This window comes from Sminthopsis crassicaudata, chromosome 2, assembly GCF_048593235.1.
Source record: "Sminthopsis crassicaudata isolate SCR6 chromosome 2, ASM4859323v1, whole genome shotgun sequence".
In the NCBI taxonomy this organism is placed as follows: Eukaryota; Metazoa; Chordata; class Mammalia; order Dasyuromorphia; family Dasyuridae; genus Sminthopsis; species Sminthopsis crassicaudata.
Window position 1 is genome coordinate 272,404,202 of NC_133618.1, and position 17,598 is coordinate 272,421,799.

The following is a 17,598-nucleotide window of genomic DNA, read 5'->3' on the forward strand; positions in this document are numbered from 1 at the left end:
CCTTTTTTTTTTTTTTTTTTTTTTTTTTCCAGAGTCAGGAAAGGCAAGGAAAGGCCTGAGTCCAAGTGCAGAGAGAAGCCTGAAAACCTAATAGGGTGGGAATCCTGGAGTCTGTGATAATAATAATAACTGATGTTTACTTTATGTTAAATTTCGCAAAAGGGTTAATCCAAAGTACTAAGCTAAAGTGGCATCTCCTACATAAAGTCTTTCCTCACTGATGTCCTCTCTCTTCATCCCTCCCTCCATGATATTTGTAAAGCCCTCAGAACAGTGTTTGCCCCATGGTGAGCACTTAATAAATGTTTATTCCCCAGTCTGCCCCAAATTTTGTATTTATTTATACATGCACATTATTTCCTCTCTTTTTATCTTTAAATCCCCAGAGCCTAGTACAATAGTACAATACTTGGCACAAATAACAGGTGTTTAATAAATGCCTGTTGATTTATTGATTACATCCATTATTTAGGATCCTACAATCATAGATCTAGGGCTAGAAAACCAAAGTGGTTCCTCTGACCATAGAGGCAGTGTAACAGGATGCTTCCCCTTCATTAAGTCCTTATACAACCTGGTGAAGTAGGGGACTACTGATCTTATAATACTCATTTCACAGATAAGAAAACTGAGACTTAGAGAGACCAACTAGTCAGCCAGCTAATAAGTGTTAGAAGTAAGTTTTGAACTCAGATTTTCATGACTGCAGGTCCGGCATTCTGTCCACACTACCCATTCTATCCATTCTACCACACTGTCTCTTCCCAGCAAGGGGCTGAGACCCAGCAATATGTCTGCCTGGACCTACCATGACTACTACTCTACCTGACTAGTCTCTCTAAGAATATTTGAATAATTGGAGAGGCAAGACCATGGATAAAGCTATTGTTCCTAATGAACTGGGAAAGAAGTAATTGAAGTTGGGCAGAGCAGACATCCTGTATAATAATCCACTGCAGAGCCAGTTCTGGGTTTCCTCCCTGATTCTCCAGCTCTTCTTCTGCCTCCTGGGGCAAGATCCCATCACCCCTTTCCAGCAGGAAGGAGTTGAATGAAACCACCAAGACACCTCAACTCATAGCAGAAACCAGTCTAGGGGCTAGGAAATGCTAAATGAATTGATTGTGTAATTTCCCATAAATGCAATATTATATGACAGTCAGGTTAGTTCATTTAACAAAAAATATACCTTAGTAATACTATAGAACCCAACCGAAATCTTCAAGATGTCTTACAAGTCTAAAAATGTTCCCTCTGGTAACCACTGGAATGTCAGTGGATCTGGGTTTTCTGGCTCTGCAACCACCCTTTCATCTTTATTCTTAAGTCTTGCTCAACATACAAGCTTTCCTTCAGATTCCAGGTGCTATAGAGTTTAATCACAAGACCTGTGATGGGATCACAACACCTGTGTTCAAATGCTGCTTCAGATACATAATAACCATGTGATCCTGGGCAAATCACTTCACCTCCATCTAACTAATTTTCTTCAACTGTAAAATGGGGATAATAATAACACCTACCTCCCAGGGATGTTGCGAGGATCAAATGAGATAACATTTGTAAAGTACTCAGACCAGTGTCTGGCACATAGTAGGTACATTATACATGCTTGTTCCATTTCCCCTATCATGTAGAAAATATCTGGAAACTTTAAGATATTATAGAAATGGGAATAGTTGTCCTTGTTTTTTACTAGATCTGGGATTTTATTGGGAAGTCTAGGGGAAGAAATCTCTCTACCATTGTAGACAGCACTATTCTGCAATTTATAGTCTGATCAAGTTCCCTTAATTGTGGTTCATGACCCCATATAGAGTCTCACAACTTAATGTGGAAGTTGTGAAATTATGATTGCCAGTGTTTGATTTGTAGACTATTTTATATATCTATATATCCAGGTCACATAAAATTTTCTTGACCAAAAAGGGACGTTAAGAAAAGATTAAAAAATTCTGCCCTAGAGAACAGAGTAGGGAAGGTAGGTGTACAGTGGACAACACATTGGCCCCGGGATCAGGAAGACTCATCTTCCTGAGTTCAAATCCAGTCACAGGCACACACTACCTGTGTGACTCTGAGTAAGTCACTTAACATTATTTGCCTCTGTTTCCTCATCTGTAAAGTGAGTTGAATAGCAAACCACTCCAGTATCTCTGCCAAGAAAACCTAAATGAAGTTTTGACAAGTCAGACATGACTGAACAACTGAACAATCAGAATAAAGAAAACTGAGTGGTTACAAACTTGTCCAGGATCTTGCCCACCGATATGCATCAGGGGTGGGACTTGAACCAAGTTTCCCTTGTTCCAAGACCAGCTTTCTACTTTGCTAGTACAGCTGTTATTAATCATAGGGCTGCTATAATTGGAGAGCAGCATGGCACACCATAGAAGAAGGCTGAATTCCATTCTCCAACTGATAAATAATCAAAAGTTATAAACAGTTTTCAAATGAAGTAATAAAAGTTGTCTATAGCCATATAAAAGGATGTTCTAACTCACGATTGGAGAAATGAAAATTAAAATAATTCTGAAGTAGTAGCTGTTAAATTGGCTAATGATTCAGAAATGGTAAATGACAAAGATTGGAGGGAATGTGGGGAAAATGAGACATGAATACACTGTTGGTGAAATTATGAATTGATTCAACCATTCTAAAGAGCAATTTGGAACTATGTCCAAAGGGCTACAAAACCATGCATGCCCTTTTACCTAGTAATATCCCTACAAAGTATGTATCCCCCCAAAAAAAAAGATAAAAAAGAAAAAGGATGCATATGGACAAAAATATTTATGGCATCTCTTTTTTAGGGGCAAAGAAATGGACATTGAGGGAATGCTCATTAATTGGGAAATGACTGAACAGATTATGGTGTGTGATTACGATGGAATACTATTGTGCTATAAGAAATGATGAGCAGATTCTCAGAAAAACCTGGAAAGACTTCCATGAGTTTGTGTAAAGTGAAACATATTGTATACAAAGTAATAGCAATATTGTAAGATGATCAGCTATGAGTGACTTGGTTATTCTCAGCAATACAATATTCTAAGACAAATATGAAGAATTTAGCATGAAAACTGTTATCCATCATTGAAGCCTACTTTTTTTTTTACTTTTTTTTCTTGAGGGTGTTTTTTGGGGGTAATCTATATTTTCTTTTACCACATGGCTTTTATGGAAATGTTTTACAAGATTTCACATTGCTTTTTCAATGAGTGGAGATAGGGAGGGAGAAAAGGAGAAAATCTGGAACTCAAAAAGTTTTGAAAACAAATGTTAAAATTAGTTTTACAAGTAACTGGAGAAAAAAAAAACTAAATGATTAAAAGAAAATGCTATCTATCCCCCGAGAAACAATTGATAATGTCTGGGTACAGATTGAAACATACATTTTTTTTTACTTTCTTCATTTTTCTTGAGGTTTTGTGGGGGAATGGGGTTCTCTTTTCATCCATAACATGGATTTTATGGAACATATGGAAATGTTTTGCATGGCTACAAATGTATGACCTACATCAAGCTGCTTGCCTTCTCAATGGAGGAAGGGGTGGGAAGAGAGACAGGGAGAGAATCTAGAATTCAAGACTTAAAAAACAAATATTTAAAATTGTTTTACATGTAACTGGGGGAAAATAAAATGCAAATTTTTTAATGATGTAAAATAAGGAGGAGGAGGCTGAATTTATGGGCCTAGGTTCTGGGATTCCAAGATTGTTCCAAGTATCAAATAAGATGATATTTGTAAAGTATTTTCCAAACCTTAAAACATTTTATAAATGCCAGCTGTTGTTATTATATGTATCCTCAGTCTCAGCAGCCTCTAGAAACTGGGAATGGAGTGAGAAACATTCAATGAAAGAAGGTGAGTTAGACTGGTTGTTCTGAGGCAGAGGTAGGACACAGAGGGAGCCGTTGTGGCAGGAAGTTATTTCAGTCATATCTGGGGGAGGCCACAACCCCCTCCTTCCTTTGACTTTTTTCTGGAGTCTTAATTGGGAAGGGGTGGAATCAGGGATCAAGTTCACCACAGATACAACGTTTAAAATTCTAATATTAATGAATGGTGCTACCTCATATCTGCTTAATAGAAGGATCTAGTCTAGGATGGGATGAATCCTAGGGGGAATCTTATTATAGTAGAACAATAGTAGAATAGTAGAAGCCCCGGTTCTGAAGTCATAAATCCTGAGTTCAAATCCATTCTCTAATGTTTATTTGCTTCTGGGGTGATAGACAAACTACTTAATTTCTGCAGATCTCAGTTTCCTTTCCTATAAAATGAGTCAGATGAAATGTCTAAAGTTCTTTCGAGCTCTAAATTTCTCTTCTGAGAGAGAAAGACTACACATTACAGAAAGAAATCCTCACCTATTACTCTTTATGAAATGTCCCTATGGCTCCTACTAGACCAAAGAAATTTGTCTGTAATTAGTTCAGTTCCATCCCCAGATCCCCGAAACACAATCTCCATGGTTCCAAAGGCACAGAATGAAAGAATGAGACAGAATACACCATGATCATTGATTTCACATAGATCTTGAGCTCTGAGTCAATTTAATCCAACATCTACATTTTACAGATAAGGAAACAGACTCAGTATACTCAATGGCTCATCCAAGATCATAAATAATCATCAGAAATAAGATTTGAAGCCGAATTCTCTGATTCTGGAGTTGATGCTAGTTTCCCCATACAATACTGCTTCACCTGCCATTGAATTTTGATTGCCCACCAGCCTACTCAGGGTTTGGCACAAACAGGGATATGGGAGGGTCTTCTCAGGAGGGAATTAGACCTGGAGCATCATGGAGAGTTAGGGAGTCTTCTCCCTGCCTGACTCTCCAGTTTCAGTTCCATTAATTATAACGATAACTGACATTTATAGCATGTATTAAAGTTTGCAAAAAGCTTTATACACATTTTCCTATTGAAGTTTCACAATGCCCAATATTTAGTTATTATTATTATATTCCTGTTCCATAAATAAGGAAAAAATCTCAGATTGGCTGAGTGACTTGTCCATAATTACCTTCCTGTTAAGTGTGAGAGCTGGAATTTGAACCCATTTCTCCTTGACTTCAACTCTCAAAGTCTGTCCACTACTCAAAAGTAGGGTGATTTACATGGAATGTCACACAGAATTCTAGGGCCCCTTGGCAAGGACTGAGAGACCCATGGGCTATTGGCCTGTTACCTATTTTACTCCAGTGGGAGAGGCTAATCTCCCATCCTGAGGGAAATCCCCCTCATTTTCTCTCTCAGGGAGGAGATATCTCAAATGAGTGTGATTATCAGGCAAACTATAATGAAGAAGAAAGGCTGTGCTAGCCAAAACTTAATACTGCTCCATCTCTGATTCTCTTGCTTCAGTTTTTTTGGACATAGTCCCTCCAATAACTATGACTACATCCAAACCAGGTCAGAGTCCAGTTGATCCCACGTCCCATATCTCCCCTCAGCCCAAAGACACATGTTCTACTTTCTCCAGACAGTTGAAAATTCTACCCAGTCTAAGCTGAGCCTAGACTTCTAGAACCTACACTGGGTCTGTCCATTAGCTCAGTGGGCACTATTACCTGGTGAGGATGGAAGGACAGTCCCTCAGACACCAGGTTCTCCATGCCACAATAATCCCTCTGGTTGAAAACACTCTTCAATCAGTTTCTGACATGGACAGCTGCTCCCCAAGTAGGTGGCTTGCTGTGACAGCTCTGGTAGGGATGGTGCCTTTAATCTGACGGTCTCAGCGGATCAAGAGTCCTATAAACAAGTTTGGGGCTCCACCCTCTGGGTGACTCCCACATTTGAGAGCCTTTCCCCTTGCTTCACTACATAGTACTATTCATTTACCTGCACTTCAAGGTACCACCCTAGGGCACCAGGGTGGAGCACCACTTCCCAAGCCAAGCTGACAAGGGAAATATATACAGATAGAAAACTGATCACATTAGGTACCTTAGAAGGAGGTAAGTAAAGACCATATGTTGGGATGAGCTGGAGAGCAAAGATCACTCTGTTACCAGCCTCTGAAGCAATTTACTAAACTGAGGCTCTTAATGTGAGACATTCTGGGCATCTCTATACCATAGATCTCACTGTGACACCAAAATCATAATTGCCCTCAGACCAGTTGAGACACTGTTTTATCCAACTGTGACCAAATGGTTAGTTAGCCCTTGTCCTGAGTTTGGTAAACTAAAAATAGAGTAGTTCTTTATCATTCTAACTGCACTGTTCTCTTGGGTTTGTTCCCATTAGGGCCAATCCACCTTGGAATTCACCCAGGGGGACTGTTTCCATCAGCTGTGGTCCAGAGGGTCTAGGTCAATCCTAAATGAATCCAGAGTTCTTGGAAGTCTTGAATAGGGACCCAAATATAAAGAGCCCAAAATAATACTTTTTCTCCATGGTTCTAAGGAACTGTTGTCAATCTGGCCCTGCCAATGGAAGTAACTATTTGAAAAAATATTCTAAATCACTATTGATTAGAAAAATGTACATTAAAACAACTCTGAGGTACCACTCCACACCTATCAGATTGGCTAAGATAACAGAAAATCAAAATGACAAATGTTGGAGGGGATGTGGAAAAATTAGGATACTAATACACTGTTAATAGAGTTGTGAACTACTAAGATTCTGGAGAACAATTTGGAACTGTGCTCAAAGGAACTATAAGACTATGCATACTTTGACCTAACGATGCTCCTACTAGCTCCATATCCTAAAGAGATTTAAGAAAGAAAAAAGAGAATATAGTGGTATAGTGGATAGAATGCCAGCCCTGGAGTTAGGAGGACCTGAGTTTAAATCTAGCCTCAGACATTTAATACTTCCTAGCTGTGTGACCCTGGGCAAGTCACTTAATCCCAATTGAGGAAGGAAGAAAGGAAGGAAAGAAGGAAGGAAGGAAGGAAGGAAGGAAGGAAGGAAGGAAGGAAGGAAGGAAGGAAGGAAGGAAGGAAGGAAGGAAGGAAGGAAGGAAGGAAGGAAGGAAGGAAGGAAAAGGAAGGAAGGAAAAGAAAAAAGGAAGAATACATATAAACTTATGGCAATGTTTTTCATGATATCAAAGAATTGGAAATTGAGAGGATTTTCATCAATTGGGGAATGGATGAACAAATTGTGGTACTTAAATGTAATGGAATACTATTTGTGCTATAAGAAATTTCAAGGATTCTTTCAGGAAAACATGGAAACACTTAGATAACCTGATGCAAAGTGAAATGAACAAAACCAGAACAGTGTGCATAGTAACAGTAATATCATACTATGATCATTTGTGAATAACTTATCAATACAATGATCCAAGACAATTCTGAAGGACTTAAGATAAAAATGTTGTGGATAATTTAGCAATACAACAATCAAGATAATTCTAAAGGACTTAGGATAAAAATGCTATCCACTTCCAGAGAAAGAATGATGGAATCTCAATGCAGATCAAAGCATACTTAAAAAAACCAAACAAACAAAAAACTTTATTTTTCTTGATCTTTTTTCTGGTCTGTGTTTTCTCTTACAACATGACTAATATGGAAATATGCTTTACATGATTGCACATGTATAACCTACATCAAATTGTTTGCCTTAAGAAGGGAAGAGAGGGAAAGAAAGTTTGAAATTCAAATTTTTAAAAAAGAAATGTTAAAAATTGTTTTAAAATATAATTGAGAAATAAAATATTTAAATTGAGAAAATAAAAATAAACAGGTAAAAATTGCTTTTAAAAGGAAGTAACTATCTGCTTCTCTCCAAAATTTCTTTATGAAGAAATGACTTTCTAAGACCTTTTTTTAACTGTGTCTTATATTAATGGTCAGTCAATAATCATTCATTAAGCATGGACTATGTGCAGAGCATTGTGCTAAGTGCTGGGAAAACAGAGAAAGGCAAAATATATTCCCTACTCTAAAGAAGTGCACAGTGTAATAATGGTGGGGGGAGAAATTTGCAAATACATGTGCATAGGCAAGCTATATTTAGGATAAATTGGGAGACAACTTGAAAGGGAAAGCACTAAAATTAAGGAAGATTGGAAATAACGTCTTGCAAAAGGCAAGATTTTATCTGAGATTAAAAAAAAAAAAAAGGCAAAGGAAGCTGAGAAGCAGAGATGAAGGAGGAGAGAATTCCAGGGTTGGGGGATAGCCAATGAAAGTACTTCATCAGGACATGCTTGAAAAATGACAAAGAAGCCCATGTTATAAAATCACAGACTTCAGCTAAGGTGTAAGAAGACTGGAAAGGAGCAAGGAACCACATTATGAAGGGCTTAAAGAGCCAAACAAGCATGCCAAACAAATATTTGGAACTGGATATAGCAGAAGCCATAATTTATTTAATTTGCTCTCTTACCCTAGTCTGAGAAACTGGTCCCATTAATATGAAAAAAATAAGGAGATTGAAACTTAACAACCTGTGCCTACTCTCCCATATAGAAAAGTGCTCTAGTCTGTTGACATTAAGTCTTGTGGTAGTTGTCTTGGGACTTCCACTTTTGTTGAATGAAAATATTTTGCTTGGAAAAGCTGTCTTTGATTAGTCCAGCACTCTGAGCCACACACCCTATTTTTGACTTTCACATCCTATCTATCTCCTCTCCTCACAATGCCATAGTCTAATAAATGTCAATGTTTGGTGCAAGGGTGCATTCATGAAGTTATATTGAGTTCAGATAAATGAAAGACAGTATAGGTGATGAGGTCATGAGTTGCATGAGTATTCAATATTAAGTAATCAGTACTATTGCCATTTCCAATTCCATTCCTCCTAAGGACTCCTTGCCATGCCTGATAATCTGTACCTACTCTGGCATTAAAGTCAGCCAGAATTATAAGCTTGTCCTCTTTTGGCGCATCGGTGATGAAGTTCTCCAAGTCATTTTTCTTTGACTCATCAGGGTTCATTATGGTGGGAGAATATGCACTGGTGATGGTATCATGGTACAAGTCACACTGTCATGATCCTGTCATTTACTCCTTTGGGGAAGCATTCAAGTTTATCAACATTTATCATTATCTTTTCCTGCCATTTTAATAGTAGATTGTTTTGATTGTCAAACCTATGCCAACTTCATAGTGCTCCCCATTATTATAGCCACTCCAGAAAAACACATATATATAGTCCAACTTTGTAAGCTGGCCCTTATTTGCCAGTCTTGTTTTATTCAGGGTTGCTATTTGGATGTCAAACACCTAAATTCTCTCACAGAAAGAGCTGTTCATCTTTTGCATCTCCTGGATTTCTTATTCATAAGTATGCATGCATTTCATGTACCAATGGCGAGTGGAGTTATCTTCACAAAAGTTTTTGTATATTTTGGGGGGTTTCAATTCACTGCTTCAGTAAACAGGCTGTGACTGGGTGAAAAAGACAATTTTTAGGACACTTATTCCTTTCTTTTTTCTCAAAAGTATTTTATTTTTCCAAATACATATAAAGATAGTTTTCAACATTCACTTTTTAAAGATTTGATGTTTCAAAGTTTTCTCCTTTCTCCCTTTCCTTCTTCCCCAAGAGAGCAGGCAATTTGATATAAATTAAATATATGCAGTCCTTTTAAACATATTTCCTCATTTGTCATGTTGTACAAGAAAAATCAGACCAAAAGGGAGAAAAAGCAAACAAACAAATAAAAAAGAAGGATGCTTCCATCCACGTTCAGTCTCCATAGTCCTCGGTCTAGATGCAGATGGCATTTTTCATCCCAAGTCTATGTCTTGGATTACTGCATTGCTGAGAAAAGCCACATCCATCACAGCCGATCATCACATAATCTTGTTGTTACTATATACAATGTTTTCTTGGTTCAGCTCATTTCACTCAGAATCAGTTCATGTAAGTCTTTCCAGGCTTTTCTGAAATCAGCCTGCTCATCATTTCTTCTAGAACAATAATATACCATTACATTTATACACCCATAACTTATTCAGTCATTCCCCAACTGAAGAGTATCGACTCAATTTCCAATTCCTTGTCACTACAAAAAGGCTGTAACATTTTGCATATATGAGTCCTTTCCCCCTTTTATGGTCTCTTTGGGATACAGATACAGTAGTGAGACTGCTGGATCAAAGAGTATGTATAGTTTTATAGCTCTTTGAACATAGTTCCAAATTGATCTCCAGAATGGTAAGATCATTTAGTGACTTCACCAACAATATATTAATTAGTGTCCCAACTACATTCCATCCAACATTTATCATTAACTTTTCCTGCTATTTTAATAGGACACCTTTTCTAGTCTCTTCCTCACACTAGGAGGCGAGCAGTGCAGTTCTTTAAAAAGGACACTGAGATACTCAGGGGGCTGCTTCACTGCTGCTTCAGTCCAGTGAGAAGATGACCCTATGATCTGGGCCACCTCTGTGCAGAGTTGTGACTACAGCTCCCAGTGTGCTGCATCTGATGCTTCATCACTTGTCTGTTGCACCAGACATGGTGAGTAAAAATGGTATGAGTAATGTCTTTTAACTCATAAATAAATTCGATTTAAGTGAGGCAGAATTATGCAGTAATCAGCCTCACTCTCTCTTCCAGAGTTAGCAGAGTCTAGTGATAGGACAAAAGTCCTATTACCTGGGATGCAGTGGATGACCTTGGCATCTTCCATGTCTGATCAAGTCGACTTCATGGCCACTGGAATAAATTGTTCACATCTGCCCATTCTGCCAGAGGAAGTCCTTTCATATGCTTGGGATAAACACCCTAGTAACTCACCAACAAATTTGTGAGTCATGGGTTAACCTTAATCTGGCTTAATCTGTCTGCTGAGACAGATTTACCAAATTGTGACCACTCTTCTTGTTACAGCTTCTTGGAGCTGAAGATGAGAGTTGAGTGCCGGGTAGATACCAAAGGTGGAAGAGCAGCCCTGAAAATGGTTTGGCAAGCCCTCACACCAAAGTACCAGTTCTCTGGTACACTCCACTAGCCATGTAACAAAGCTACCTTTGTCTTGCTCTGCTACATTTATTTTATTTTTGTTTCTGTTCTGGATATGCCTAGGAGACTAGCAAAATTTCCTTTTATATAGTGTTAGGTAGTTAGCAAAGATGGGTTCTGCCCTCAAGAATTTTACAGCTTACATTAATATAGAGAAAGACTCATGAAAGAGGTGCCATCTGAAAGATGAACAGAAATTCCACAAATAAAGAAGAGGAAGAATATTGCAGGCTTGAGACACAGGGTGAGCAAAGACACAGCATATATTTAGGAATAGAAAACTAATTTGGCTGGAACACATAGTGCACTTTTTTGGTTTTCAGATGTAATCTCTTCATGATCCCATTCGGAGTTTTCTTGGCAAAGATACTGAAGCGTTTTGCCATTTCCCTTTCCAGATCATTTTACAGATAAAGAAACTGAGACAAATAGATTAAGTGACTTGCCCAGGGTCATGCAGCTAGTTAAGTGTCTGAAGCCAGATTTTAACTCAAGAAGATGAGCCGTTCTGACTCCAGAGCCAAGCACCCTATCCACTGCACCAGCTGTTCCAAATAGTGCCCAGGTGTGTAATATGAAGTAATGCTTGAAAGGCCAAAGAAATTAAAACCATTTCTATGGTTTTAAAGCATATGAAAAAAATGTTCTAAATCACTATTGATCAGAGAAATGCAAATTAGGACAACTCTGAGGTACCACTACATACCTCTCAGATTGACTAAGATGACAGGAAAAGATAATGATGAATGTTGGAGGGGATGTGGGAAAACTGGAACACTGATACATTGTTGGTGGAATTGTGAACTGATCCAACCATTTTGGAGAGCAATCTGGAACTATGCTCAAAGGGCTAGCAAACTGTGCATACCCTTTGACCCATCAGTGTTTCTACTGGGCTTATATCCCAAAGAGCCCTTAAACGAGGGAAAAAATGTGCAAAAATGTGCAGCCCTTTTTGTAGTGGCAAGAAATTAGAAACTGAGTGGAGGCCCATCAGTTGGAGAATGCTGAATAAATTGTGGTGTATGACTGTTATGGAATATTATTGTTCTATAGGAAGTGATCAGCAGGATGATTTCGGAAAGGCCTGGAGAGACTTCCATGAACTGATGCTGAGTGAAGTGAGTAGAACCAAAAGAACATTATACACAGTTACAACAAGATTATGTGATGATTAACTGTGATAGACTTGGCTCTTTTCAACAATGAGGTGATTTAGATCAATTCAATAGACTTGTGATGGAGAGAGCCATCTGTATCCAGAGAGAGGACTATGGGGACTGAATGTAGATTACAACATAATATTTTCACCTTTGTTGTTTGCTTGCTTTTTTCCTTTCTCATTTTTTTTTCCTTTTTAATCTGATTTTTCTTGTGCAGCATGATAAAGTGGAAATATGTCTAGAAGAACTGCACATGTTTAACATATACTGGATTACTTGCTATCTAGAAGAAGCGCTGCGGGAAAAGGTGGGAAAATTTTTGGAACACAAGATTTTGCAAGGGTGAATGCTAAAAACTATCTTTGCATATATTTTAATAAAAAATGCTATTTTAAAAAAGAAAGAAAGGCAAGGTCAAAGTGATTCCAGGTGATAGAGGATTCTGAATGAATGGTAAAAGAATTTGATCTCAGTAATAGGAAATCACTAAAGGAGTGACACAAATAGATTAATGTATAAGATTATTTTGACATTGAATGAAGGATAGGATGGAAAGAAGAAAAGAATAGAGGCAGGAAAATGCCTTTGGCTCTATTGTGTTATTGCCTTGGGAAGGACAAATTCATTTCCAGGATATGATAAAAGAACAATTTCTCAAAAGCTGCAAGGTGGAAAACAGGGTCTATTTAAATATCCATTTATCATTTTGCCCTTTGAGGCAGTCATCATTTACAATTTACCTTTGCTTCAAATATTCAAAGCAATGCCAATTGGGAATCAGGGATGGAAATGGTTCTCCAGTGAAGAGAATTCAAGTACCCAGCCCAAGGTTTTGGCTCCAAATAATAGCATTAATTCCCTAGACTCAAATGAGATCTGGTCAGGAGTGTACAATTTTCATCCCTTTGACTAGGACCAAAAAGTCTGTAAAGTGATATAGCCACTTCAACCCTATGAAATCAGAATGTTCTGATGGATCAGCTTGGTTACAAGTCAGGATTTCTGGGTTCTAGACTTTACTGTATCCCTCAATGTCTGGAAGGATTATCTGGTCTTACCAGGGCCCACTTTTCCTTAGCTGGGATGAGGCTGAGCTAGGAGATGAGCTGGAAGAAGCTGAGGCTAAAAAAATATGAAAGCACCAAGAAAAGTTCTAATTTCAGACTTATTAGCCACAAAATTTATAAGTCCACAGGAAAAGCTCTGGGCTATCCTTGTTAGCTAGGGACTGTGCCTTTTAATCTGATCTGTACAAAGCTGTTGAACTTATACTATTCAATTTACCTATTTACTTAGAAGCTTTTCCTAGCTAAATGTGTGTGTGTGTGTGTATGCTATACATATAGCTTAGACCTCAATTGGAATATAGTAGGTGACATATGAAACCAAGGTCCACAGAAGTCAAGCAATATTCCCAACGTCATAAAGTTAGTAGGTGACAGGGTTCAAAACTTTAACCTCTAAATCCAGCTTACTTCTTATTACAACATGCTGCCTACTAAGAGAAATACTGAAATTGTAAATTAGGCAGGGACTCCCAGTGTGTTAGAGTCAGCCATGAAAAACCCCAGTCACAATTAAGGAAAAGAGTTGAGAAAGAGGAGAAGGGAGTCTATAAAATTGAGATTCATAATCTGGAGTCTGTAAACCTGGTTTTTATAAATATTTTGATAACTAAATATAATTGGTTTCCTTTGTAATTCTACGTATTCTTTAATACATTAAAAACATTATTCTGATAATCAACAGGATTTCAGAAAGACCTGGAGAGACTTACATGAACTGATACTAAGTGAAGTGAGTAGAACTAAGAGAACATTGTACACAGCAACAAGATTATACAGTGTTCAATTCTAATGGACGGGACTCTTTTCAACAGTGAGGTGATTCAAGCCAGTTCCAATGGCTATTCACTGTATGACCCTGGTAAATTCCTTAATCTCTGTGTGGGGGTGGGGGAGTTGGTCTGATGACTTTGCCCTTTTGTTCTGATTTTTCTCTCCCAACATGATTCATAAAGAAATGTGTATTTTAAAAAATGAATGTACATGGAACAACCAGAAAAAATAAAATAAAAGGCATTTTTATTAAAGCTTTTAATTTTCAAAGCATATACATAGATAATTTTCAACATTCACCCTTGCAAAATCTTGTATTCCAAAATTTTCCCTCCCTTCCCCCCACTCCCTCCCCTAGATGGCAAGTTATACAATATATATATATATATATATATTTTGATATTTTATTTTTCTATATTTTAATTCATTAAAAGAATTCATGTTCTAATTTTTTTCCCTCCCTCTCCATTCTTCTCACTGAGAAAGGCAAGCAATTTGCTATCAGTTATACATGTGCAGTCAGGCAAAACATATTTCCATATTAATCATGTTGTAAAAGACAACACACCAAAAATAACAAAAAAACCAAAATACAAACCAAGTTTAAAGAGGGGAAAGTATGTTTCAATCTGCATTTAGGCACCGTAAGTTCATTCTCTGAAGATGAAAAGTCCTTCAGAATTGTTTAAAATAATTGCAGATATTAAATAACTCATTCAAAGTTGATCATCATACAAGATTGTTGTTTCTGTGTGCAATGTTCTCCTGGTTCTGCTTACTTCACTTTGCATCAGTTCACATTTAGTCTTTGTAGGTTTTTCTGAAGATGTCCTGTTCGTCATTTCTTATAGCACAATAGTATTCCATCATAATCATAAATCACACCTTGTTCAATCATTCCCAAATTAATGGGCATTCCCTTAACTTACAATTCTTTGCTGCTACTAAAAGATACGTAATATATATTAAACATCTACAATTCTTCTATATATATTTCCACAATTATTGTTCTGCATAAGAAAAATTCGATCAAAAAAGAAAAAATGAGAAAGAAAATTAAATGAAGCAAACAATAAAAAAGTTTAAATTGTTTTGATCCATATTCAGCCCCCACAGTTTTTGCTCTAAGTGCAGATGGCTCCCTTCATCACAAGATCTTTGGAACTTGCCTGAATTACTTCATTGTTGAAGTCAAGCCCATCAGAAGTGATCATCACATAATCTTGGCATTGCTGTGCACAGCATTCTCCTGGTTCTACTTACTTCACTCGGCACCAATTCATGTCTCTCCAGGCCTCTCAGAAATCATTCTGCTGGTCATTTCTTACAGAATAATAATATTCCATAACATTCATTTACTATAACTTATTCAGCCATTCTCCAACTCATGGGCATCCAGTCAGCCACTATAAGAAGGGCTGCTTACTAACATCCTAAAAAAGGAATTTTTAAAAAAATAATGAGTAGGCTGATTTCAGAAAAGTCTGCAAGGACTTATATGAACTGATTCTGAGTAAAGTGAGCAGAACTAGGAGAACACTGTGCACAACAATAAAATTACGGAATGATCAACTGTGATGGATTTGGCTCTTCTCAGCAGTGCTTGTTTGCTTGCTTGCTTTTTCTTATGTTTTTTTTTCTATTATTCTGATTTTTTCTGATAAACTTTGATAAATATGGAAAAACATTTAAAAGAATTGCATATATTTAGCTTATATCAAATTGCTTGCTGTCTTGGGGAGGGGGGAAATAAGGGAGAGCTAGAAAAAAATTTAGAGCACCAGGATTTTGTAAAGGTGAATGTTGAAAATTATCTTTGCATGTGTTTGGAAAAATAAAATACTATTGAGAGAAAAAAAAGAACAACAATTGTAATATTTAAAATTTTAAAAAGTCTTTTACCTACAACCACTCTGGGGAAATGGAACAAATATTTTTACATCCATTTGCCAGATGGGGAAATTGAGGTTCTGCTCCAAGTACCAGTGGACAGGGAAAAGGGTTATTATATGTTAGAGTACTTTCCTACCTCTTCCTCTCTCTCTCTCTTCTTTCTCTCGTAATCTGAACTTTAACATTCTTCCAAACAGGGTTAAATGACTTGCTCAGGGCCATACAACTCATAGTGTTTGAGGCCAGATTTGAACTCAGAAAGATGAGTATCCCTGACTCTAGACCCAGTATTCCATGTATTGTACCCCCTAACTGCATTCAACAAATTATTAACTTGAGATAGAGGGAAGGGTTCTTCATAGAGAATGTGGTTATCTGAACTAGATTTTAATGAATAAATGAGGAAAAGCATTCATTAAATATTTACTATGTGCCAGTCATTATGTTAAGAATGTATTTTATATTATTGTTCTGTGAGAAATGACCAACAGGATGATTTCAGAAAGGTCTGGAGAGATTTACATGAATTGATGCTGAGTGAAATGAGCAGAACCAGGAGATCATTATATACTTCAACAACAATACTGTATGATGATCAATTCTGATGGAGATGGCCCTTGTCAACAATGAGATAAACCTAATCAGTTCCAATAGAGCAGTAATGAACTGAACCAGCTACACCCAGCGAGAGAACTCTGGGAGATGATGATGAACCCCTACATAGAATTCCCAATCCCTCTATTTTTGTCTGCCTGCATTTTTCATTTCCTTCACAGGCTAATTGTACACTATTTCAAAGTCCGATTCTTTTTATACAGCAAAACAACTGTTTGGACATGTATACATGTATTGTATTTAATTTATACTTTAACATTTTTAACATGTATTGGTCAACCTGCCACGTGCAGGGAAAAATTGGAACAAAAGGTTTGGCAATTGTCAATGTTGTAAAATCTGGTAAATAAAAATTATAATTAATAATAAAAAAGAATGTATTTTAAAAGATAGAAATTCAACATATGAAGAGAGGGAAGGAAAGAGAACATTTGGAGCATAAAGCATGGTAGTGGGAAGATATATGGTATATCAAAATGTTTTGGAGAAACCCTTTTTCTCAGAGATAAGGCCTAGCAAGTAGGCTATGCCCTGAGTTTGGCAAAGCAACAATCCTCTGCACTCTGGATCTTACCCTCTGGCAAAGTGTATTGCTTTGCCATGGAATCATTGAAAGTTTTATGATTTCAGCTTCCTCTATTTTCAAGGGACCTGAGAGCCAATATCTATCACATCTCTTGAAATGCTTACAATCTCTGTTCCTTGTAATTGCCAAGTGAACCAAACCAGGTATTTTACTCCCGCTCCTTCTGGTTCTGTACCTTGCTGTTAGACAATCAACTTGGAGACTGTTCCCACAGGAGGAGGTATGCCTGTGTTGTCCATGCATGAGCTTGCCATGAAAAATACTACTGTGAGGACCTGAGAATGATTATGTCATGGCTTAGGCCGCTTGTATTTTTTTTTAAGTATATAAAGTACTGCCCTGCCTCATGATATTAAGCCTGCCCTTTTAGGAGGGAAAATGCTTTCCTCTTTTTGAAATTAATTAAACTTCTGTTTGTGTCCTGATTCTCCTATCTCTTGCTTGTTCTGTTCTGCTCCAGCCATTTCCAGGTTAGAGGCTGGTTCTAGTCTACTGGAGAGGTATATTCCAAGAGAAAAGATTAGTAATTTTTTTTTAAATGAGTGTACAT

The 17,598-nt window shown here is 37.3% G+C and overlaps 1 protein-coding gene across 1 annotated transcript in view; it reads right to left on the reverse strand.

Moving 5' to 3' along the window:
* PLA2G4D (phospholipase A2 group IVD) overlaps window positions 1–5,720 on the reverse strand; it is a 42,877-nt gene extending 37,157 nt beyond the window's left edge. Inside the window, exon 1 of the mRNA XM_074289367.1 lies at window positions 5,583–5,720. Within this exon, the coding sequence (XP_074145468.1) occupies window positions 5,583–5,627 (45 nt within the window). The 5' untranslated portion in view covers window positions 5,628–5,720. The remainder of the gene's footprint in view (window positions 1–5,582) is intronic.
* Between the last annotated feature and the right edge of the window lie 11,878 nt (window positions 5,721–17,598).